The 26,605-nt window shown below is 42.5% G+C and overlaps 1 protein-coding gene across 1 annotated transcript in view; it reads left to right on the top strand.

Moving 5' to 3' along the window:
* The first annotated feature begins 16,041 nt into the window (after positions 1-16,041).
* LOC114117473 (neuroendocrine convertase 2-like) overlaps positions 16,042-26,605 on the top strand; it is a 54,234-nt gene continuing 43,670 nt past the window's right edge. Inside the window, 2 exon segments of the mRNA XM_060396842.1 lie at positions 16,042-16,080; positions 17,083-17,159. Of these exon segments, the coding sequence (XP_060252825.1) occupies positions 16,042-16,080; positions 17,083-17,159 (116 nt within the window).

Below are 26,605 nucleotides of genomic sequence, written 5' to 3'. Positions count from 1 at the left end.
GTGAAGAGGAACTAAAAATCCTCTTGGTGAAAGTAAGAGGAGAGTGAAAAAGTTGGCTTAAAGCTCAACATTCAGAAAACGAAGATCATGGCATCCGGTCCTATCACTTCATGGCAAATAGATGGGGAAACAGTGGAAACAGTGTCAGATTTTATTTTGGGGGGCTCCAAAATCAGTGCAGATGGTGATTGCAGCCATGAAATTAAAAGACGGCTACTCCTTGGAAGAAAAGTTATGACCAACCTAGATAGTATATTCAAAAGTAGAGACGTTACTTTGCCGACTAAGGTCCGTCTAGTCAAGGCTATGGTTTTTCCTGTGGTCAGGTATGGATGTGAGAGGTGGACTGTGAAGAAGGCTGAGAGCCGAAGAATTGATGCTTTTGAACTGTGGTGTTGGAGAAGACTCTTGAGAGTCCCTTGGACTGCAAGGAGATCCAACCAGTCCATTCTGAAGGAGATCAACCCTGGGATTTCTTTGGAAGGAATGATGCTTAAGCTGAAATTCCAGTACTTTGGCCACCTCATGCAAAGAGTTGACTCATTGGAGAAGACTTTGATGCTGGGAGGGATTGGGGGCAGGACGAGAAGGCGACAACTGAGGATGAGATGGCTGGCATCACTGACTCAATGGACCTGAGTCTGAGTGAACTCCAGGAGTTGGTGATGGACAGGGAGGCCTGGCGTGCTGCGATTCATGGGGTCGCAAAGAGTCGGACACGACTGAGTGACTGAACTGAACTGAATACCTAAACATGTAACTTTGTGACATTAATAACTGAATTGGAATGGGGACAGGACTGGATGGAGCTTTTATTTTAATCACATTAAAGTGGTAAAAATTCAAATTAGTATGGTAGAGTTTTGGGATGTCAAATTTAATCCCTACAGTGAACACAAAGAAAATAGTTATATGATATATACAAAAGGAAATGAGAAGAGAATTAAAGTTTCACTACAAAAAAAATCAACTAAAAACAAAAAATATAATACAGATAACAAGGGGCAAGAAAGCTAAATGCATACTGAAAACAAAGAGCAAAATGACAGAAGTCCCTTCTTATCATTAATTACTTTAAATAAAAACAGTTTAAACTCTCCAATCAAGACAGAGGTTTGAAGAATGGATTCAAATAAACATGATATAATTATCTGTTTTTTACAAGAGGCTACTTTAGATCCAGAGAGAAAAATAGGCTGCAAGTGACAAGGTGGGAAAAGATATTCCATGGAAATAGTAAACAAAAGAATTGGCATGGCTATACTCAGTTCAATTCAGTCGCTCAGTCGTGTCTGACTCTTTGCAACCCCATGAATTGCAGCACGCCAGGCTGCCCTGTCCATCACCAACTCCTGGAGTTCACTCAAACTCACGTCCATCAAGTTGGTGATGCCATCCAGCCATCTCATCTTCTGTCGTCCCCTTCTCCTGTTCCCAATCTCTCCCAGCATCAGTCTTTTCCAATGAGTCAACTCTTCGCATGAGGTGGCCAAAGTACTGCAGCTTCAGCTTTAGCATCATTCCTTTCAAAGAAATCCCAGGGCTGATCTCCTTCAGAATGGACTGGTTGGATCTCCTTGCAGTCCAGGGGACTCTCAAGAGTCTTCTCCAACACCACACTTCAAAAGCATCAATTCTTTGGCACTCAGCCCTCTTCACAGTCCAACTCTCACATCCATACATGACCACAGGAAAAACCATAGCCTTGACTAGACGGACCTTAGTCGGCAAAGTAATGTCTCTGCTTTGAAGAGTGGAGAAAGCCTACATGAATCACGTGACACTGTTATGCAAACAATACAGTAAGAATCACACACATGAACCTGCAAGCTGAGAGCTTTTGAAGATGCACATGTGCATTCTGTCAACATCAGGCTTGAGTGAAACTGCAACTTGCCCTCTGTCTCCTATTGCTGACAGTCCTTTAGCTCCAGCATCTCCGACCTCTTCTCCTCCAGTCAGTAACTTGCCTGTTCACTCAATGCCAGCCCCGTATGCCAGCTGTTGTACTGTACTCCTGTACTTTTCAAGGTACTATACTGTAAGATTTAAAAGTTTATTTTTGTGTTTATTTTTATATATTACCTGTGTGAAGAGTATTATAAATCTATTAAAGTGCAGTACTATATGTCAATTGTGTTAGCCAGATATCTAGGCTAACTTTGTTGGACTTATAAACAAATTGAACTTATGAACATGCTCTCAGAAAGGAACTCATTCATATGTAGGGGACTTACTATATTTGCATTATGAGAGTCCCAGAAAGAGAAGAGAATGAGAAAAGTCTGAAAGCTTATTTAGAGAAATAGGAGCTGAAAAATCCCCAAATCTGGAAGGAGATATGGACATCTAGGTACATGAAGCTCATAGGTCCCCATACAGATTCAACTCAGAGAAGACCTCACTGAGGCACATTATAATAAAACTGTCAAAAAACAAAAACAAAGAGAGAATTTTGAAAGCAGAAAAAAATTATTTAACTCATCTCATGCAAGTGAACCCCCCATAAGGCTATCAGTGACGTTCTCAGCAGAAAAAACAAGAGCATAGAGTGATATGTACAAAGTGCTAAAAGAAAAAAAAACCAAACTTTCCACCTAAGAACCATAATAATAAAACACTGCTCAGCTAAGTATCCTTTAGCGGGCAAACTTGTCCTTTAGAAATGAAAGAGAGATAAAGACTTTCCCAGGCAAACAAAAGCTAGTTCACACCACTAGACCTACTTGTTCTAAGAACTGGGAGTTCTTCAAGCTGGAATGAAATGACAGTAATTAATAACATGAAAATATTCAAAAGTGTAAAGCTCACTGATAAAGGTAAGTATAGAGTCAAATTGAGAATGCTCTACTACTGTGATATGGTAAAGTGTTATCCATTTAACTCTAGTACAAAGGTTAAAGGACAAAAGTGCTAAATATTATTATAATAATTTTAACAAATGTACAATATAAAACTGTAAATTGTGACAGTAAAATCATAAAACGGGGGAGCAATCAAAGAGTAGAGGTCTTGTGTGTGATCAGTTATCAGCTTAAATAAAATTGCTATATTAATAACTATATGTTGTTTTATGTAAGCCTCATGGTAACCACAAAATAAAAACCCATAATAGATAAAAAGAAAGGAATCAAGGCATACCACTATGGAAGATCATCAGACCACAAAGGAAGGCAACAGGAAAAAAAGAAAGGAAAGATGGAACTGTAAAAGAGCCAGAAAACAATCAACAAGATGGCAAGAGTAAGTCTTCATCTATCAATAATTACTTTAATATAAGTGTATTCAATTCTCCAAGCAAAAGACAGAGTGGCTGGATGGATAAAAAACAAGACCCAATGATAAGCTGCCTAAAAGAGACTCACTTCAGCTTTCCAGATACACATAGGCTGAAGGTAAAAAGATGAAAAAATACATTCTATGCAAGTGGAAACCAGAAGGAGAGCAGGTGAGCTATACTATATCAGAAGAATAGACCAAGCAAAGATGTTATGAGACAAAGAGGTCATTATATAATGAAAAAAGGATCAATTCAGCAAGAGGGTAAAACGATTGTAAATAAATGCACCCAATAAGAGCACCTAAATATATTAGGCAAATATTAACAGGTATTTAATTTAATAAAGGTAATAATATGTAACAATACAATAATTCAGTTCAGTTCAGTTCAGTTCAGTTCAGGTGCTCAGTAGTGTCTGACTCTTTGCGACCCCACGAACCGCAGCACGCCAGGCCTCCCTGTCCATCACCAACTCCCAGAGTCTACCCAAACTCATGTCCATTGAGTCGGTGATGCCATCCAACCATCTCATCCTCTGTCGTCTTGTTCTCCTCCTGCCCCCAATCCCTCCCAGCATCAGGGTCTTTTCCAATGAGTCAGCCCTTCACGTCAGGTGGCCAAAGTATTGGAGTTTCAGCTTCAACATCAGTCCTTCCAATGAACACCCAGGACTGATCTCCTTTCGGATGGACTGGTTGGATTTCCTTGCAGTCCAAGGGACTCTCAAGAGTCTTCTCCCACACCACAGTTCGAAAGCATCAATTCTTCTGTGCTCAGCTTTCTTTATAGTCCAACTCTCACATCCATACATGAGTACTGGAAAACCATAGCCTTGACTAGACGGATCTTTGTTGACAAAGTAATGTCTCTGCTTTTTAATATGCTGTCTAGGTTGGTCATAACATTTCTTCCAAGATGCAAACAAGCATCTTTTAATTTCATGGTTGCAGGTGCCATCGGCAGTGATTGTGGAGCCCCCAAAATAAAATCTGTCACTGTTGCCACTGTTCCTTATCTATGTGCCATGAGGTGTTGGGACCAGATGTCATGATCTTAGTTTTCTGAATGTTGAGTTTTAAGCCAGCTTTTTCACTTACCTCTTTCACTTTCATCAAGAGGCTCTTCAGTTCCTCTTTGCTTTCTGCCATAAGGGTGGTGTCATCTGCATATCTGAAGTTATTGATATTTCTCCCAGCAATCTTGATTCCAGCTTGTGCTTCATCCATCCCAGCATACAGTCTTGAGGTGCTCCTTTTCCTATTTGGAACCATTTTATTGTTCCATGTCCAGTTCTAATTGTTGCTTCCTGACCTGCATACAGATGTCTCAAGGGGCAGGTCAGGTGCTCTGGGATTCCCATCTCTTTCAGAATTTTCTGAAATTTTCTGATCCACCTGGTCAAAGGCTTTGTCATAGTTAATAAAGCAGAAATAGATATTTTTCTGGAACTCTCTTGCTTTATCAATGATCCAGCAGATGTTGGCAATTTGATCTCTGTTTCCTCTGCCTTTTCTAAAACAAGCTTGAACATCTGGAAGTTCACAGTTTATGTATTGCTGAAGCCTGGCTTAGAGAATTATATATAACTTTTGTGTATATATAACTTTGAGTATCAAAAATCCAGGGATAAAAATACAACTCTCCTCTTAAACTATTCCTTCTGTTCATGAAGAAACTTTATATCTTGAAGTGGTTGGATCAATTCTCCTGGGACACTCACAAAGCCTGTGTTCCTCTTCTAGGAAGACTTTTGAAGTCTGAGGATGTAAGAAGAAAAAAAGTTGCTCTGGTTGCTGCTGGAATAGCACCAATAAAACTCTCCTAATGCACCCTGTACCCGGGGTACTTTCCAATACTTTCATACTCTTTCTACAAATAGCCATCACCACTAAAAGGTTTTAATGTTTCATTAAAAATGGATTCGTTCCTGTGACCCAGAGCCAATGTAAATTATAATAAATGTTGTATTAATTCTTATGATATTTCCTTGAATTCAATACATCTCTGAATCTTAATCTTCTGCCATCCTGTTGTTCAGTTGCCCAGAGGGCTGTGAGGAGATACCCCTCGTCCAAGGTAAGAGAAACCCAAGTAAGATGGTAGGTGTTGCGAGAGGGCATCAGAGGGCAGACACACTGAAACCATAATCACAGAAAACTAGCCAATCTGATCACACGGAACACAGCCTGTTTAACTGAATGAACAAAGCCATGCCGTGTGGGGCCATGCAAGACAGACGGGTCATGGTGGAGAGGTCTGACAGAATGCGGTCCACTGGTTAAGGGAAGGGCAAACCACTTCAGTATTCTGCCTTGAGAACCCCATGAACAGTATGAAAATGAAAAATTATAGGATACTGAAAAAGGAACTCCCCAGGTCGGTAGGTGCCCCAAATGCTACTGGAGATTAGTGCAGAAATAACTCCAGAAAGAATGAAGGGATGGAGCCAAAGCAAAACCAGTACCTAGCTGTGGATGTGACTGGTGATAGAAGCAAGGTCTGATGCTGTAAAGAGCAATATTGCATAGGAACCTCGAATGTTAGGTCCATGAATCATGGCAAATTGCAAGTGGTCAAACAGGAGATGGCAAGAGTGAACATCAACATTGTAGGAATCAGTGAACTAAAATGGGATGAGTAAATTTAACTCAGATGACCATTATATCTCCTACTGTGGGCAGGAATCCCTTAAAAGAAATGGAGTAGCCATCATGGTCAACAAAAGAGTCCAAAATGCAGTACTTGGATGCAATCTCAAAAGCGACAGAATGATCTCTGTTTGTTTCCAAGGCAAAACATTCAATATCATGGTGATCCAAGCCTATGCTCTGACCAGGAATGCTGAAGAAGCTGATGTTGAACGGTTTTATGAAGACCTACAAGACCTTTTAGATCTAACACCCAAAAAAAGATGTCCTTTTCATTATAGGGGACTGGAATGCAAAAGTAGGAAGTCAAGAAACACCTGGAGTAACAGGCAAATTTGGCCTTGGAGTGCAGAATGAAGAAGGGCAAGGGCTAATAGAATTTTACCAAGAGAACACACTGGTCATAGCAAACATCCTCTTCTAACAACACAAGAGAAGACTACACATGGACATCACCAGATGGTCAACACTGAAATCAGATTGATCATATTCTTTGTAGCCAAAGTTGGAGAAGCTCTATACAGTCAGCAAAAACAAGACCAGGAGCTGACTGTGGCTCAGATCATGAACTCCTTATTGCCAAATTCAGACTTAAACTGAAGAAAGTAGGGAAAACCACTAGACTGGTCAGGTATGACCTAAATCAAATCACTTATGATTATACAACGGAAGTGAGAAATAGATTTAAGGGAGTAGATCTGATAGACAGACTGCCTGATGAACTATGGATGGAGGTTCATGACCTTGTTCAGGAGACAGGGATCAAGACCATCCCCATGGAAAAGAAATGCAAAAAAGGAAAATGGCTGTCTGAGGAGGTCTTACAAATAGCTGTGAAAAGAAGAGAAGTAAAAAGCAAAGGAGAAAAGGAAAGATATTCCTATTTGAATGCTCAGTTCAAAAAATAGCAAGGAGAGATAAGAAAGCCTTCCTCAGTGATCAATGCCAAGAAATAGAGGAAAAGAACAGAATGGGAAAGACTAGAGATCTCTTCAAGAAAATTAGAGATACCAAGGGAACATTTCATGCAAAGATGGGCTGGATAAAGGACAGAAATGGTCTGGACCTAACAGAAGCAGAAGATATTAAGAGAGGTGGCAAGAATACACAGAAGGACTGTACAAAAAGGATCTTCATGACCCAGATAATCACGATGGTGTGATCACTCATCTAGAGCCAGACATCCTGGAATATGAAGTCATGTGGGCCTTAGAAAGCATCACTACAAACAAAGCTAGTGGAGGTGATGGAATTCCAGTTGAGCTATTTCAAATCCTGAAAGATGATGCTGTGAAAGTACTGCGCTCAATATGCCAGCAAATTTGGAAAACTCAGCAGTGGCCACAGGACTGGAAAAGGTCAGTTTCATTCCAATCCCAAAGAAAGGCAATGCCAAAGAATGATCAAACTACCACACAATTGCACTCATCTCACACACTAGTCAAACAATGCTCAAAATTCCCCAAGCCAGGCTGGGGGAATATGTGAACCACAAATGTCCAGATATTCAAGCTGGTTTTAGAAAAGGCAGAGGAACCAGAGATCAAATTGCCAACATCTTCTAGATTATAAAAAAAGCAAGAGAGTTCCAGGAAAACATCTATTTCTGCTTTTTTGACTATGCCAAAGCCTTTGACTGTGTGGATCACAACAAACTGTGGAAAATTGTTAAAGAGATGGGAATACCAGACCACCTGACCTGCCTCTTGAGAAACCTGTATTCATGTCAGGAAGCAACAGTTAGAACTGCACATGGAACAACAGACTGGTCCAAATAGGAAAAGGAGTTTGTCAAGGCTGTATATTGTCACCCTGCTTATATAACTTATATGCAGAGTACATCATGAGAAACACTGGACTGGAAGAAGCACAAGCTGGAAAGAAGATTGCCGGGAGAAATATCAATAACCTTAGATATACAGATAAATTTCATTAAGTTTTACTGCTAGACTTAAGATATACATAAATCTCTTTAATGTTGGTTTCAGTCAAAAGTGAGCTGAACATGATCCTTAACCAGTGCATGTGGGAGAATGAATTGAGGAAAATTCAAATATGCGCCGTTGGAAACTTTATGACCACATCAGATGCAAGAAGGCGCAGAGCAAAATTCTTCAGACTCTAGTGGCCTGGGCACTTTTCTGCTCAATTTCCATACAGATGAGCTTTGTTCTAGGACGATAAGGTTGCAGTTTGGGAGTCTATCTGGGAAGCTTGCTCCTGTCTCATTAGTCCCTACGCACAGAGCAATTTCAGCCGATACTGTTACCAGCTCCTAGCTGGGTTATGTGGTTAAATGCCTTGAGAGAAAAGAGCAAGCCAGAATAAAGGACAAATGCAACCTACGCTCTTGTTCTGAGTGCCTATTGCTGTGAAATTACACTGGCGACTAATCACATGCCATGATGTACCATTAGCACAAACTCTCACTGCGTGAGATATTATTTGAGTCTGGAATTACCTGACATCTCACAGGGACACATTGTCTCCCTGGTACAATTCCTCTGCAGTCTTGACTTATACATGACTGTAACTAGACAGATGTATTTCTTTCTGTGGCTCAAACACATGCTAGTCCTTACCTGCTTTCTTGTGAAATAGAAAAAAAAAAAATCTCCCCCTACTGATGAGTGAGTTGCAAAACAGCACCTCCTTCTGGGGAACTTTGACTCTAGGGACATTTGCCGGCAAGGTGATGTCTCTGCTTTGTAATACACTGACTGGATATGTCTTAGCTTTCCTTCCAAGGAGCAAGTATCTTTTAATTTCATAGCCGAAATCACTGTCCACAGTGATTTTGAAGCCCAAGAAAATAAAATCTGTCACTGCTTCCACTTTTCTCCCTTCTATTTGCCATAAAGTGATGGGACCTGATGCCATGATCTTAATTTTTTGAATGCTGAGTTTTAAGCCAGCTTTTTCACTCTCCTCTTTCACCTTCATCAGTAGGCTCTGTAGTTCCTCTTAGCTTTCTGCCATTAGAAGAGTGTCATCTGCATATGTGAGTATATTGATATTTCTCCCAGCAATCTTGGTTCCAGCTTGTGATTCATCCAGCCCAGGGTTTTGCATGATGTACTCTGCATAGAAGTTAAGTAAGCAGGGTGACAATATACAGCCTTGTCATACTTCTTTCCCTATTTGGAACCATTCCATTGTTCCAGATCCTGTTCTAACTATAGCTTCTTGATCCCTAGATAGATTTCTCAGGAGACAAGTAAGGTTGTCTGGTCCCATCTCTTAATTCTTCAGTTTATTGTGATCCACAAAGTCAAAGACTTTAACATAATCAATTAAGCAGAAGTAGATTTTTTCTGGAAATCTCTTGCTTTCTCCATGATCCACCAAATGTTGGCAATTTGATCCCTGGCTCCTCTGCCTCTTCAAAACCCAGTTTGTACATCTGGAAGTTCTCAGTTCATGTACAAGCTAGGGCTTGAAGGATTTTGAGCACAACCTTGCTAGCATGTGAAATGAGTGCAATTGTGTAGTAATTGGAACATTCTTTGGCAGTGCCCTTCTTTAGGATTGGAATGAAAATTGACCTTTTCCAGCTCTGTGGCCACTGCTGAGTTTTGCATATTTGCTGGCATAGTAAGTGTAGCACATTAACAGCATCATCTTTTAGGATTTTAACTACTCACCTCGAATTCCATCACCTCCTCTAGCTTTGCTCATAGTGATGCTTCCTAAGGTCCACTTGAATTCACACTCTAAGATGTCCAGCTCTCGGTGAGTGATCACACCATCATGGTTATCCAGGTCATTAAGACCTTTTTTGTATGGTTCTTCTTTGTATTCGTGCCACCTCTTCTTAATCTCTTGTGCTTCTGTTAGGTCCTTACCATTTCTTTCCTTTATTGTGTCCACCCTCGCATGAAATGTTCCCTTGTTATCTCCAATTTTCCTGAAGAGATCTCTAGTCTTTCCCATTCTATTGTTTTCCTCTATTTCTTTGCATTGTTCATTTAGAAAGGCCTTCTTACCTCTCCTTTGTATTTTCTGGAACTCTGCATTCATTTGGGTATATCTTCCCCTCTCTCCCTTGCCTTTTGCTTCTCTTCTTTTCTTAGCCATTTGTAAGGCCTCCTCAGACAACACTTTGCCTTGCATTTCTTTTTCTTGGGGCTGGTTTTGGTCACCATCTCCTGAACAGTTTTATGAACCTGTGTCCATAGTTCTTCAGGCACATTGTCTATCAGATCTAATCCCTTGAGTCTACTTTTCACCTCTACTGTATAATCATAAGGGATTTGATTTAGGTCATACCTGAATGGCCTAGTGGTTTTCTCTACTTTCAGTTTAAGCCTGAATTTTGCAATAAGCGGCTGATGATCTGAGCCACAGTCAACTCCAGGTCTTGTTTTTGCTGACTGTATAGAGCTCTATCTTTGACTGCAGATAACATAACCAATCTGATTTCGGTATTAACCATCTGGTGATGTCCCTGTGTAGAGTCGTGTCTTGAGTTGTTGGAGAAGCATGTTTGCCAGGATGTTCTCTTGACAAAACTCTGTTATCCTTTGCCATGTTTCATTTTGTACTCCAAGGCCAAACTTGCCTGTTTTTCTGAGTATCTCTTGACTTCCTACTTTTATATGCCAATTTCCTATGATGAAAGGACTCTTTTCTAAGACATTTTTTTAGTGTTACTTCTAGAAGATGTTGTAGGCCTTCATGGTCAGCTTGGTCAGCTTCAGCTTCTTTGGCATCAGCGGTTGGGGCATAGACCAAGAATACTGTGATGTTGGGATGGTTTGCCTTGGAAATGAATCAAAATCATTCTGTCATTTTTGAGGCTGCACCCAAGGACTGCATTTTGGACTCTTTTGTTGACTGTAAGGGTTAGTCCAGTTCTTCTATGAGATTCTTGTCTGCGTAGTAGATGTAATAGTCATCTGAATTAAATTTACCCACTCCCATCCATTTTAATTCATTGATTCTTAAGATGTCAGTGTTCAGTCTTGCCATCTCCTGCTCGACCACATCTAATTTATCTTGACTCATGGACCTAACAATCCAAGTTCTGTACAACATTGTTCTTTACAGCATTGGACTTTACTTTCATTGCCAGACACATCCACAACTGGGCATCACTTCCTCTTCAGCCACACTGCTTCATTCTTTCTGGAGCTGTTAGTAATTTCTCTTCACTCTTCACCAGCAGCATATTGGACACCTTCCAACCTGGGGGGCTCATCTTCCAGTGTCATATCTTCTTCCTTTTCATACTGTTCATGAGGTTCTCCAGGCAAGAATGCTGGAGTGGATTGCCATTTCCTCCTCCAGTGGACCACGATTTGTCAGAATGGTCCTATGACCATCTGTCTTGGGTGGCCCTGCACAGCATGGTCCATAGCTTCATTGAATTACACAATCCCTTCTCCACCACAAGACTGTGATCCATGCAGGCAAATTCTTTCTGTAAAAGATAGTAAATATTTTAAGATTTGTAGGCTTCTGTCACAACCACTTAAATCTGCTGTTACAGTGTGAAAACAGCCATATGCAACCCATAAGCAAATGAACATGATTATGTTCCAATAAAACTTTATTTAGAAAAACAAGTGGTGGGCTGAATGTGGCTCAGGAATCATATTTTGTGACTTTTGACATAGATGATAAAAGCAGAAGTGCAAGGTCATCCATAGGGTGCTTCCTGGCTCATATCCCTTCCTTCCTCCCTTTTACCCTCATAGCAATAAACAGCTACCATTTTGTCATTTGCATTTTAAAGATGAGGAAAATTTCAGTTTCCGGAAACTATGAATATTGCCAAGACCAAATAGCCTGGTTCAGAACCAGATCTGTCTGATTTAATGCCTCTTTTCCTTTCCCTACTCCAATCTGACACCTGCAGACACATCCACTTGTACAACCCAGCAAGGAAAATAAAATGGTCCCAGAGCAGACAGAGTCCAGATTGGGAGATCAGAGTGGCAGTGCCAGAACTGAGTTCAGTCTCAAAGGTCTCAGAAGCTTCTCTGAATATGTTAAAGCAATTCAGACATGGTTGCTGCCAGGCCCACCACCAGCTTCTACGGTGAGACCCGCCCAAGCATCAGACATGCCTTTAATGGCAGTACCTCAGATATAAAGGGGTCAGAAGGTTTTGTGAAAATTTGTAAGTCCCTTGTCCTTACCAAGCCAAGAGGGCAGACAAACCAATCTTATGGGAAATGCACAGTGTAAACAGGCAAACTGGTAATTATTAAATTTCTTTTCTGAGAGCTAATCTTGTATTTGGGGGGCTCCAAACTCACTGCAGATGGTGACTGCAACCATGAAAATTAAAAGACACTTGCTCCTTGGAAAAAAAAGCTGTGACAAACCTAGACAGCATATTAAAAAGCACAAACATTACTTCGCTTACGAAGGTCCATATAGTGAAAGCTGTGATGTTTCCAGTAGTCATGTATAGATTTGAAAGTTGGACCATAAAGAAGGCTGAGTGCCAGAGAGAATTGATGCTTTTGAATTATGGTGTTAAAGACTCTTGAGAGTCCCCGCCTTGGACTGCAAGGAGGTCAAACCAGTCAATCCTAAAGGAAATCAGTCCTGAATATTCATTGGAAGGACTGATGCTGAAGCTGAAGCTCCAATACTTTGGCCACCTGATGCAAAGAACTGACTCATTGGGAAAGATCCTGATGCTGGAAAAAGATAGAAGGCAGGAGGAGAAGGGGACCGCAGAGGACGAGATGGCTGAATGGCATCATCAACTCGATGGACATGAGTTTGAGCAAACTCTAGGGGATGGTGAAGGGCAGGGAAGCCTGGTGCGCAGCATGCAGTCCATGGGGTCACAAAGAGTCAGACATGACTCAGTGACTGTACACCAACAACAATCTCCAGGTGGCACTAGTGGTAAAGAAGCCACCTGCCAATGCAGGAGATGTAAGAGGTGAGGGTTAGAGCCCTGGGTTGGGAAGACCCCATAGAGTAGGAAATGGCAACCCACTCCAATTCTTGCCTGGAAAATTCCCTTGGACAGAGGAGCCAGGTGGGCTACAGTCCATGGGGTCGCGAAGGGTCAGACACAAGCATATGAGCAATCTAGCGTTGCTTTCTGACTATGCATTTAAGTATTCAGAAACTAAGACTTAGATAACTAATTACCGGATGTATTTTTTCCCCTGCACTCAACTCTTAAAGAATAAATGAGCCATTATCAGAAATTTCTTCCAGAAATAACTTGCAGCGATGCCCTGAGGTCATTTTGGATTCAACCCAATCTTCCAACTTTCTCTGCTATGTTACTGTTAATGGTGACTCTGAATCAGCCTGACCCTGAATCATCAATGATTAAATTATGTTCACTAAACAGCTAGTAGTTTCTAAAGGAAAATAGACTAATGTATTTTTGGACAATGTTACAGAATTCAAACTAAAACAAGCTTCTGGTTTAGCCTTGGATTCCCAGGTATTAAATCTACAGAGACTCTACTTCCTCCCAAACATCCATGTTAATGGATATTTTAGAAAATTTCAGTATAATCCAAGGCCAGTTTAATTTATTCCTGTACACAGACAATTTTATGGATGACAGCATTGTAGTTCAGATCAATAAATGATTCAGTTTGGGCTATAAAATTATAAACAGAACCCTTGCAAAAAGTTGCTCATCCTTTCTTGCTATAAACAATTTGACTTTTAGCCAGAAAATATATGACCAAACAAAAACAACTGTTTGCCTTCCTTAATGCACAGTCTCAGCATAGACTATTACACAAGGAATTAGCATTAGTCATCAAATTAATTGTAAAGACAACAAATTAAAGTTCCTCTATTTTCGTCCATTTCCACCTTCAGAGGTGAAGCTGACCTTAGACAATACATGGTCTTTCTTCTTGCTATAAAAGTGGTCTCAGAGTCTGTGGCTTCTCAGAATCAAACTCTGTTGTCAGAATTCTCCAGTGCCTCCCTCTGCCCCAAACCCACCTCACTGCAAGCCATTTCCTCCAGAACCAGGACTTAGAGCCAAAGACCTCAGCCCAGACCTCAGGAGACAATTGTGAGTGAGAAACCTGGAGAAATGGGTGAGCTGCTTAGGCAGCAAACCCAAAAGGGCAGAAAGGCCTGATTTTATTTTTCCTCTAGTGGAATTTAATTTCTATCCAACAAGCTGCTCTACCAATGGTAGAAATTTGACATTGTCCTGCTCAAGTTGTGCCCCCACCCTCCCGCCTCCACCCTCAAGCTTCAAAGGACTAGCACAGGATCAAGAAGAGGGGGTGGGGTCCTAGAGCTCATGTCTCATCCCCTCTTCCCCTTGGAGCCGTCAGCTGCAGCTCCACCCCCACAGGCCTCATTCATCCCTTCTCGTATATTCTCTCTGAACCCTGGATCCTCACTGTCCTGACCCCTGAACTTCTTGGGGCAGCTTGTTCTCTCATCGTGTTCTCACTAATTTCAGCCTCCCAAGATTATTCCGCTGCTTCCTGCTTGGTGCTGTGTATCACACAGCACAGAGGGGGGCCACCCCAGGTCCCTCAGCTAAGACACCCCACAGAGCTGCTTCTGGTCCTCAGCTACTGTCCTAGGATGAGTCCCAGACCTCTCTGAGATTCAACATTCCAGTGCATCCCCTTCCCACTCCAGGAACCCAGCTCAGAAGAGAGAGGTAGTACTCAGGATCCCCTCTGAGGGCCTCAGGAGGGCTAGTCCATGAATTTTCCATTCAGCTCACCTTAGACTGGGGCCTTTTAATCTCTTTTACATAGAAACAAACCAAGCTTAGCAAATAATCTTCCAAATCAACTGTTTACAGTTTCAACCTCAGCTTTGAAACCCAAAAGATTGTATTCCTCTTGATATTCCCACTCCACCAACCCCACCTAAAGATGCTCTTGTCTCAAAAATTCAGGGAAGTTTAGAGGTAGCCAAACATACTTAGAGAAGAGGAAGAAGTTACTTTTAAGATAGTATCCCTTGAAAGAACTGAATCTAAATAGATCAAGAAAAGTCAAGGAAAAAAAAAAAACCCACCAAATCTGAGAGGATCTTCCAAAGATGGGCTTATATTAATGGTGAATGCAGGTGATTTGGGTATTTGCCAATAATTATGACCAGTGGAGACAGGACGTTATCCTCTCTAAAGCCAGGAACTGAAGGAAGACCTAGATTCTAGAACACAGCCATGTTCAGTGCCCAATATACAATGACTGGTCCAAATTTTAAATGGAATAAGGAATTGTTTTTCAATGAATATGATGTTTCCTTTATACAAATGAATAAATTCTAGACCTCTGTCATGTAACAGTCAACAATACAGTATTATATACTATAAAATATGTTCAGAGGATAGATTTCATGGTAAATGTTCTCACCAAAAAGAAAGAACACAAGGACATTCTTAGAGGTGATGGGGATGTCGAGTGCCTAGGTTGTGGAGATGGTGTCATGAGTATACACACGTGTCCAAACTCAGCAAGATATACACATTAAATGTATGGGGTATTTTGTGTATCAGTTATACCTCAGTAAAGCTAAAACTTTTAAATGAAAAAATTTTAAACAAATTTCAAGGTGACTTCTGCCCCAAGCACATTTATTTTAATACATTAGTATTACATTCAGGTCGTTCCAGCTACTGATGGCCCTTTGCCATCCAACAAATGGAAACCCAGACTCATGGAACTGGTCAATTTGCTCTTAAAAACATCATGCAAATGTCACGTAACACTATTACAAACTACAGTGTTTTGTCTCATAAAAGGGCACAACTCCTGAAAATGTCTCAGGGTGCCTTGGAATCGAGACATCTCCAAGCTGGAATACTCACCTAACCCAGGGATTCCCAGCCAAGTGGATACTGTGGACCAGGAAACCATCTGGGATCTTGGTTGCAGATCTCAAAAACAAAGGAGGGAGGGTGGGATGAGAAGAGAGGAGCTTCATGGAACTCCGCATCCCTGGGCAGCCTACAAGGCAGAGAGGAGGAAGGAAGGGATTAGCCACCCGATGGTGGGGGACTATCTCCCATCATGAACCAAAACAAAAGGCTGACCAGTTGAAGACCGAGATGGAAAAAATTAAAACATGAAATCACTTAGAGACAAATTAAGTGAGTACATACTTGATTTCTGAGGGGCAAGACTCTCAGTGGGAAAAATGGAGGTGCTGGACTGCATAGAATTTAAACTCTTCATGGTAACCTGTAGGGTTAAGAAGACCCTTGTTTGCAATCCTGTATTTACTTGTTGGGTTGATATCTGTCCCCCCAATTAGGCTGTAAGTTACATGCGGGCAGGGATGTCACCACTGTATTCCCATCCTCGGAATGGTCCTTGATATATGAAAATGAAAAGTGAAAGTGGCTCTGTCGTGTCTAACTCTTTGCCACCCCATGGACTGTCCATGGAATTCTCCAGGCCAGAATACTGAAGTGGGTAGTCATTCCCTTCTCCAGGGAATCTTCCCAACCCAGGGATCGAACCCAGCTCTCCTGCATTGCAGCTGAATTCTTTACCTTGTGAGCCACCAGGGAAGCCCAAGAATACTGGAGTGGGTAGCCTATCCCTCCTCCAGCGGATCTTCCAGACCCAGGAATCAAACCGGGGTCTCCTGCCTTGCAGGTTACCAGCTGAGCTACCAGGGAAGGCCTGGTATATATTAGACGCAATGATATTTGTTGAGTAAATAAATGAGGTTGATATTGTGGCCAGTGTTTGGGTCTTGGGTTTAACACTCGTAACCGTAAAGGAGGCAAGCCTCTGTCGGCCCAAAGCTGGGAGCTGGGAATGAGTTGTACATAAAGCAACAGGCTTCCTCACTTGTGACATGAGAACTAGAACCTTCTGGCCATCAGTCCAGGGAAGCTTAATGTGAGTCTTGACTCCAAGTGAGCCCCACTGACCCACAGCAGTCCCTCAACTTAAAATGGAGATGGTCCTGGGTAGCACCAAATTTGCTAACACTTTGAGCACCTGGAACAGGCTGGGGTGAGGGAGCTTGGAAAAGAGGATACCAGGAGAGGATAGAAACCTCCACGGACACACACCTGCTCTGTCACCTCTCCAAGGGCTGGTCCAGAAAGCAGGTTGACATAGCCCTGGGTGAGGGACTGTCCACATAAGACAGTTGTGTCTCTTAGCATCTTCTCATGCCCGTGCTCTGGATTCATGACCTAATAACGCACCTAGTGTTTTGCAGAACGCTGAGGCGAGCTACGACTTCAGCAGCAATGATCCCCATCCATATCCTAGATACACAGACGACTGGTTTAACAGGTAAACTGGGCCTCTGGGGATGTCTGGGACATCAGGAGTGGGGTTTTAGTTCACTCTCTTCTGTGTTTTAAGGCTTGAATATCACCAGAAAAATAATCTCAGTGCTCCACGAAATTATACCGTGACTTTTCCCTTTGTTGTGGCTATATTTTTTAAATTCTCGAATTTTTTTTTTAGTATGGCAACATTCTAGAATTTTCTTTCAACCATATTGTTCAGTTGAATAGGAATTACTTGCCACTTTTTTAAAGATAAAATAGGAGTAATAAGAAATCCTTTCTCAACACCCCACAAGGTGAATGTAAACATATGAGTTTCACTTGATCTCTTGAAACTGTTGCAGAGAACATTTTTGCCCCTCGGTCTGTGTCTGTATGTTTTTGGAAAGTGTTTTTGCTGTGACCTCATAAGCGCTCATGTAGTCCCTTTTGACAAAACAGTACATGTAATTGGCATAGGTTGGAAGTATTTTTTACTAAGGCATAATTAGTGTCAGGTATACAACATAACAGGGCTTCCCTGCCAGCTCAGTGGTAAAGAATCTGCCTGCAATGCAGGAAACCCGTGTTCTGTCCCTGAGTCGGGAAGCTCCCCTGGAGGAGGAAGTGGCAACTCAGTCCAGTATTCTTGCCGGGACAATCTCATGGACAGAAGAGTGGCAGGCTACAGTCCCTGAGGTCACAAAGAATCGGACATGTGCATACAACATAATGATTCCATATTTGTATATACGGCAAAATGATCACCACTATAAGTTCGTTAATGTCTGACACCCCCCATAGTCACATAAAAAACTTTTTTCTTGTGATGAAGATTTACTGTCTTAACAGTTTTCAAATACACAATACAGGATTGTTAATTCTAGGTCTGATGCACTGCTTGATATACTATTATGCAACACTACCCAATGGTAATAAGGAGTTCATGATCTAAGCCACAGTCAGCTCCTGGTCTTGTTTTTGTTGACTGTATAGAGCTTCTCCATCTTTGGCTGCATAGAATATAATCAATCTGATTTCGGTGTTGACCATCTGGTGATGTCTATGTGTAGAGACTTCTCTTGTGTTGTTGGAAGAAGGTGTTTGCTATGACCAGTGCATTTTTTTGGCAAAACTCTATTAGTCTTTGCCCTGCTTCATTCCATATTCCAAGGCCAAATCTGCCTGTTACTCCTGGTGTTTCTTGACTTCCTACTTTTGCATTCCAGTCCCCTATAATGAAAAGGACATCTTTTTGGGGTGTTAGTTCTAAAAGGTCTTGTAGGTCTTCATGAAACTGTTCAAGTTGAGCTTCTTCAGCATTATTGGTTGGGGCATAGACTTGGATAACTGTGATATTGAATGGTTTGCCTTGGAGACGAACAGAGATCATTCTGTCATTTTTGAGATTGCATCCAAGTACTGCATTTTGGACTCTTTTGTTGACCATGATGGCTACTCCATTTCTTCTGAGAGATTCCTGCCCGCAGTAGTAGATATAATGGTCATCTGAGTTAAATTCACCCATTCCAGTCCATTTTACTTCACTGATTCCTAGAATGTCCACATTCACCCTTGCCATCTCTTGTTTGACCACTTCCAATTTGCCTTGATTCATGGACCTGACATTCCAGGTTCCTATGCAATATTGCTTTTTATAGCATCGGATCTTGCTTCTATCACCAGTCACATCCACAGCTGGGTATTGTTTTTGCTTTGGCTCCATCCCTTCACTGTTTCTGCAGTTATTTCTCCTCTGATCTCCAGTAGCATATTGGGCACCTAATGACCTGGGGAGTTCCTCTTTTGGTGTCCTATCATATTGCCTTTTCACACTGTTCATGGGGTTCTCAAGGCAGGACACTGAAGTGGCTTGCCACTCCCTTCTCCAGTGGACCACGTTCTGTCAGACCTCTCCACCATGACCCGCCTATCTTGGGTTGCCCCACAGGCATGGCTTGGTTTCATTGAGTTAGACAAGGCTGTGGTCCTAGTGTGATTAGATTGACTAGTTTTCTGTGAGTATGGGCTCGATAAAGGACAGAAATGGCCTGGACCTAACAGAAGCAGAAGAATTAAGAAGAGGTGGCAAGAATACACAGAAGAACTGTACAAAAAGATCTTCATGACCCAGATAGTCATGATGATGTGATCACTAATCTAGAGCCTGACATCTTGGAATGTGAAGTCAAGTGGGCCTCAGAAAGCATCACTATGAACAAAGCTAGTGGAGGTGATGGAATTCCAGTTGAGCTGTTTCAAATCCTGAAAGATATGCTGTGAAAGTGCTGCACTCAATATGGCAGCATATTTGGAAAACTCAGCAGTGGCCACAGGACTGGAAAAGGTCAGTTTTCATTCCAATCCCAAAGAAAGGCAATGCCAAAGAATGTTCAAACTACTGCACAATTGCACTCATCTCACATGTTGGTAAAGTAATGCTCAAAATTCTCCAAGGCAGGCTTCAGCAATATGTGAACCGTGAACACCCTGACATTCAAGGTGGTTTTAGAAAACGCAGAGGAACCAGAGATCAAATTGCCAACATCCGCTGGATCATGGAAAAAGCAAGAGAGTTCCAGAAAAACATATATTTCTGCTTTATTGACTATGCAAAAGCTTTTGACTGTGTGGATCACAATAAGCTGTGGAAAATTCTGAAAGAGGTGGGAATCCCAGACCACCTGACCTGCCTCTTGAGAAACCTGTATGCAGGTCAGGAAGCAACAGTTAGAACTGGACATGGAACAACAGACTGGTTCCAAATAGGAAAATGAGTACATCAAGACTGTATATTGTCACCCTGCTTATTTAACTTATATGCATATTACATCATGAGAAACGCTGGGCTGGAAGAAGCACAAGCTGGAATCAAGATTGCCGGGAGAAATATCAATAACCTCAGATATGCAGATGACACCACCCTTACGGCAGAATGTGAAGAGGAGCTAAAAAGCCTCTTGATGAAAGTGAAAGAGGAGAGTGAAAAAGTTGGCAGAAAGCTCAACATTCAGAAAATGAAGATCATGGCATCTGGTCCCATCACTTCATGGGAAATAGATGGTGAAACAGTGGAAACAGTGTCTGACTTTATTTTTGGAGGCTCCAAAATCACTGCAGATGGTGACTGCAGCCATGAAATTAAAAGACGCTTACTCCTTGGAAGAAAAGTTATGACCAACCTAGATAGCATATTAAAAAGCAGAGACACTACTTTGCCGACTAAGGTCTGTCTAGTCAAGGCTATGGTTTTTCTTGTGGTCATGTATGGATGTGAGAGTTGGACTATGAAGAAGGCTGAGCGCTGAAGAATTGATGCTTTTGAACTGTGGTGTTGGAGAAGAGGGACTCTTCCTTGGACTGCAAGGAAATCCAACCAGTCCATTCTGAAGGAGATCAGTCCTGGGATTTCTTTGGAAGGAATGTAGCTAAAGCTGAAGCTCCAGTACTTTGGCCACCTCATGCGAAGAGTTGACTTATTGGAAAAGACTCTGATGCTGGGAGGGATTGGGGGCAGGAGAAGGGGACGACCGAGGATGAGATGGCTGGATGACATCACGGACTCGATGGACATGAGTCAGAGTGAACTCCGGGAGATGGTGATGAACAGGGAGGCCTGGTGTGCTGCGATTCATGGGGTCGCAAAGAATCGGACACGACTGAGCGACTGAACTGAACTGAACCCAATGGTAGTATGACTTTTCTTCAACCTGTTTTGCTACTAAACATGAAAACATAGCCTCTTTCTTCTCCAAGTAAAATTCATGCCTAATTTCCCACAGGTTATAAATATCAAGAAATTGAGACAAGTGGCTTGTCAATCAATATCAGTTAAGTTTGAAACCTAATACTTCCCCATTATTGATGTTTTTGAGTGAACTTGATAGAACATGAAAGTGAAGTCACTCAGTCATGTCCGACTGTTTGCGACCCCGTGGACTGTAGCCCCCAGGCTCCTCCGTCCATGGGATTCTCCAGGCAAGAATATTGGAGTGGGTTGCCATTTCCTTCTCCAGGGGATCTTCCTGACCCAGGGATTGAACCCAGGCCTCCTGCATTGCAGATAGATGCTATAACCTCTGAGCCACCAGGGAAGCCCATATGAACTTCAATTAATGACTGAAGCTCACTTTAATCACTTCTGCTTCTTTATTCACTTTACTTATCTCTTCTACTTCCCATGACAAACTTATGGTAATTGAAATAAACGCTGTCCTCCTCAGTTTAGTGATAAGGAAACAGGCTCAGAAAGATTGCCTGACTTACCTGGTCAAACAACCAGTAAATCTCAAAGCCAACACTGGAACCCAAGCTCTGTGTCTGAGTCCAAGTTGTACCATTATTTTATAAGCATCGTTTTTATTATAAAAGACAGAAGTGTATTATAAAAGAACAAGGAACGGCCAGGGACAGGTCCTGAGTGGACTAGGTAGATTAGACTGTGTTCCTACAATTATTGAATTGACCAGAGACTGTCTGGGGCATAGGCAAAGCACACAGGGCTTGGTAATTACAGAAAAGGCAGAAAAGAGTAAAGGGTCCAATTTGTAACATTTTTAAAAGATCATTGCTAATATGCAAAAGCATAGTCCCCACTCTCTATTAACCTTACTTGCAGTTTAAAGTCATCATGCAGAATTGGTAAGTGTGTGTTTAGGATTGGTAAAAGTGTATGAGCTTGAAAGTGTTAGCCACTCAATCATGTCCGACTCTTTGTGACCCTGCAGACTATAGCCCACCAGGCTCCTCAGTCCATGGAACTCTCTAGGCAACAATACTGGAGTGAGTAGCCATACCCGTCTCCAAGGGATCTTCCTGACCCAGGGATCAATGGGACCCAGGAATCGAGTCCACATTGCAGGGAGACTCTTTACCATCTGAACTACTAGGGAGGATATATTAAAAAGGTTGGAGAACTTTTGATTTGAAGTGTCTCTTACTCCCTGTGACTTACAACCCTAGATCCTTGCTAATAAACCACTTTCAGACACAGGGATGTGAAGCCACCAAATAGAAGTCACTAAACCACAGACAAGACATTATTATAAATGGTGCCTGGAACCTTGCTCTGAGAAGGACCATGAACATGGGCCTGGTTTCTGCACTGTCAGTCACCAGCTGTCCACAGGCCATCAGAAAAGGCAGTAGCTATATAGGACAGGGAATTCTGCTCAATGTTATGTGGCAGCTTGGACAGGAGGGGAGTTTGAGGGAGAATGGATACATGTATGAGAGTGGCTAACTTGCTCTACTGCACACCTGAAACTATCATAACGTTTTTAATGGGCTATACTCCGATATAAAATAAGAAGTTTTAAAAAAACAAAGAGCAGTAGCATTACATGTGCCAGCTATTGCCTCCCCTTCTACATGCTAAGTTGCTTCAGTCCTGTCTGACTCTGTGCGACCCCACAGACGGCAGCCCACCAAGTTCCCCCTTCCCTGGGATTCTCCAAGCAAGAACGCTGGAGTGGGTTGCCATTTCCTTCTCCAATGCATGAAAGTGAAAAGTAAAAGTGAAGTCACTCAGTCGTGTCCAACTGTTAGTGACCCCGTGGTCTGTAGCCTACCAGGCTCCTCCCTCCATGGGATTTTCTAGGCAAGAATACCGGAGTGGGTTGCCATTGCCTTCTCCCCCTCTACAGCTAGTAGATACTAAATTCATCTCTGATGGATTGATCCAAGCACAAAAATATAAACAACAGAATGGTTTCCCCCCAACTCATTTTCTGAACCTGAACACGACCACCCCCCCAAGTAAGTCTTCCGTGTAATGAGCTATAAGAATATTCTTTAAACAAAAACAAAAGCAAAGTGGAGGTGTCCTCTATCTTAAATAATTTCATTTGCAAACTTGTTCTTGAAAGTTCAATTTTAAATGGGCTAAAGTCCTCCAGGACTAATGAGTGCTTAGGGTAATGAAATTCTTCATTGCCAGCGGTGAAATCCCCAAGTGTCCAATTGCCTCAGACACAGTCATCGTGAGTCAGGCAAGGATGATCCTTGCCTGCTAAGGCACCAATGACTCAAGACGCAGTGGACACTCTGACTAGTAAATGAGATTTTTCACAATTATCAAGTGATTTTCAAAAATCCTCATCCATCATGGCTTTGTTATTACAAAGCCTGGATGGTACCACAGATCAGATCATGGTCTTTGCTTACTGGTTTACAAAACCAGTTAAAAAATTAATTAAACATAAATAAATAAAAACTACTATTGAAAGTGATTATGGGAGGAAGGCAGGTCAAAGTTCAGGCCCATAGCACTGGGAGGGTCTGTGGTCCAAACAGTAGGGTGCTGGAATCCTGGAGGTGATTCCTGCTTGGCAGAAGGAGAATGTGAATATATCATCCTTCCCAGGAGTATAGGATAAGTTCATTAAAAAAGTCACCCTTGGGAGAAATGTTATGCCTAGTATTTCCTTCAGTATAGCTAGGGGCCTGGGGAAGAGGAGAACAGAGTGAGGGGGATTAGAGAAGATAAAACTAGCCATGAGTTAATAATCATAGAAGCTGGATGGTGATATTTACAAGAGATTTCACTCTACTTTTGTGTATTCTGATGTTTCCTATAGCAAGAAGTAGATTTTAAAGGCAAAGGGCACAGGGACTTCCCTGGTTGTCCAGTGGCTAAGACTCTGCACTCCTAATGCAGGGGGCCCAGGGCTCACCCTGGTGAGGGAACCAGATCCCACTGCTGCTACTAAGACTCAGCACAGCCAAATAAATAAAAAACATTAAAAAGAGTAATAAAGTTTTAAAATTAAGTCATAGGGCATAAAAAGAGATAAAGAGAACTGGGGCTTTAGTGCGGTGCTCATGAAACTATTAGTTTTGGTGGATAAGCTTCTGAGGAGCCTGCAATGTCCCGTGAGGAGGCCAGAGAAGCCTGAATCACTGAGTGCTAAGTATACCCAAGGTTGAAACAACGCAAGGAAGCATAACGCCTGTTAAGCAGTCACTTGGGCTTCCCTGGTGGCTCAGACAGTAAAGAATCTGCCTGAAATGTAGGAGACCTGGGTTCAATCCCTGGTTTGGAAAGATCCCCTGGAAGAGGGCATGGCAACCCACTCCAGTATTCTTGTCTGGAGAATCCCATGGACAGACGAGCCTGGTGGGCTACAGTCCTTGGGCCTGCACAGAGTCAGACACGCCTGAATGACTAACACCCACATGTGTTTAAGGCACTGTGTTCATGTTTTGTGTCTATTAATTCTCAACCTAACCTCCTGAAATAAGTGTGGACATTATAATCCCCATTTTGGAAACTGAAGCACAGCAAGATTAAGTCATGTGTGCAAGGTCACACAACTGGTGAGACAGGAGACAGGACTTGCCACCAGTGAGGGGGATGGTTACAGGCACTGCCTCACAGTAAAGGAGAGTGTGGGGAAATGCAAAACTCTTGCCATCTCTGCCTGGGGAAATGGGGACAGGCCTCCTTGAGAGGTGGCTTTTGGTCCCGGATCTAAACGAAGGTACTAGGCAGACTTTGGAGGAGGGGTGAGTGCATTCTGGGGTGAATAGGGTATTAACAGAAATTAGGCAAAGAAGCAGAGGCAAGGGCTACAGATGTGTTCAGTAGCTGGATAACTGGTCCGGGAGTTAGAGGCTGGCGCACATGTTAGCAATCCGAGAAGGCTCTGTGGAGGAGGCAGGCATGAGATGTTTGGACGATTGCTAGGAGAAGAGAAGAGCTCTTGTGGTTGCATGGGGTGGGCACAGAAAAGGACCCTCCAGGCATGCTGCTGCCTGAGGTTCTGAGAGCTTTGAGCCCTTGTCTCTGGCCAGAGCAATGTTTCCTGTCCAGGAGGCATGAGTCTCTGGTCAGCTGTGTAGCCCCGAGGCCTGCCAGTTTCTTCAGGCATTCTCTTCTGCGCCTGGAGAAGGAAATGGCAACCCAGTCCAGTATTCTTGCCTGGAGAATCCCACGGACAGAGGAGCCTGACGGGCCATGGTCCATGGGGTCGCAAAGAGGTGGAAGCAACTGAGCGACTATCACTCACTCACTCGCTGTCTTCTGGGCATGGGCATAAAACCCAACACCCCATCATTGTTCTGCAGACTCGGGCTTTTGGATAAGACAGTTTCAGCATCAAAACGCCCACGAAGGGCTGACAGGTACTGACCGGCAATGGGCTTGCTGCTGCTGTCGCAGCTCCAGCCAAACCCCCTGGCCACAGAGGCTGGTCAGAACTCCGAGGCAGTAGCTGCCCAGGAAAGCTCATGCTCTCCATCACGGTCTCCTCACCACCGTGGAAAGTTAAGGAGAGGGTGGGATGAAGGGAGAGAGTAGCATGGAAACATATACATTACCACGTGTAAAATAGATAGCCAGTGGGAATTTACAGCCAAGGACTTTTTCTGAAGGCAAACTTCATACATGTGCAGGACAGCTTTTAGAGGAGATGTGTGTTAGAACCCCTTGCCCTGTGCTTAATTTGATTTTGTTGGTTTCTTCCTTTTTCAGCAGAGAAAGTATATTTATTCTACTGCGAACCATTTAATAATTACATGTGGCATCTGCGCTCCAGGGATGTATTTGAAACACAGTTGAGGAATTTGGAAAAGGAGTATAATTTCCCCTCGCTTGCAGTCAGAGAAATACAGACTTGGGCCAAGCAAAATAATAATAGTAGCCACAGTAGCAACAATGACCCGAACTGCAAGCAGGCAGAAATAACACATATTTAATAAGCCTCCATAATACGTAACCCAGCTACAGCTGACTGGTCAGGATCCAGCATCACATCTTTTTCTTGCTGGCATTCCATAAATATTGATTGGCTGCTTGATGGATGGGTGGCACATCTTCTCAGCCGGGCCAAGATGTTGAGTGGCCTTGACATCTGTCCATTTGAGGGCTGCCAGCTTCTCCCTAGGCTTGCAGCCCATGCTTTGTCAATAATCTTCCAACCCTGCTGGGTTTTAGGTCAGTGTTTGGTGATGCATTGCAGACCCGAAGTCTATTACCATGCTGCTGTCCATAAAAATCTCTCTTGCATAGCATTTCTTTGACAGGCGTGTACCACTGAAATGTCATCCCCACCATCGGCAATATTTACGGAGGATCACCAGGTGCAGCGTGCTCTATCCATTACGTCCTAAAGAGTAAGAGGTTCTGGATTTGATGCACTTCCTGGTTACAAAAAGTTTACTATAAATTCAGCAAGAGAGAAGACATTTATTATTCAAATAACCAAAATGAAGGGAAGGAAGGATAAATGGATGAGAAGGATCGTCTATCTCTAGGTGAATGTATTTGATTGATAGCATTAGTTAAACCTTCAAATAAGAAAGATTTTCAGTGATTAACTTTTTTAAATTAAAAGTCATATTTCATTTTGAAGAACCCAATGCGACAGGCCAAAAAAGAACATGTGAGAAGAATGTCCTCTCTGGTTGGCTATTAGCACAGTGATAGAAACCAATACTTTACCCTGGTGACATCTAATGGTTTAGAAA

Source organism: Ovis aries, chromosome 13, assembly GCF_016772045.2.
Source record: "Ovis aries strain OAR_USU_Benz2616 breed Rambouillet chromosome 13, ARS-UI_Ramb_v3.0, whole genome shotgun sequence".
Lineage (NCBI taxonomy): Eukaryota > Metazoa > Chordata > Mammalia > Artiodactyla > Bovidae > Ovis > Ovis aries.
Note: the sequence above shows the minus strand (reverse complement) of the source record. Positions and strands in the feature narration are given on the sequence as shown.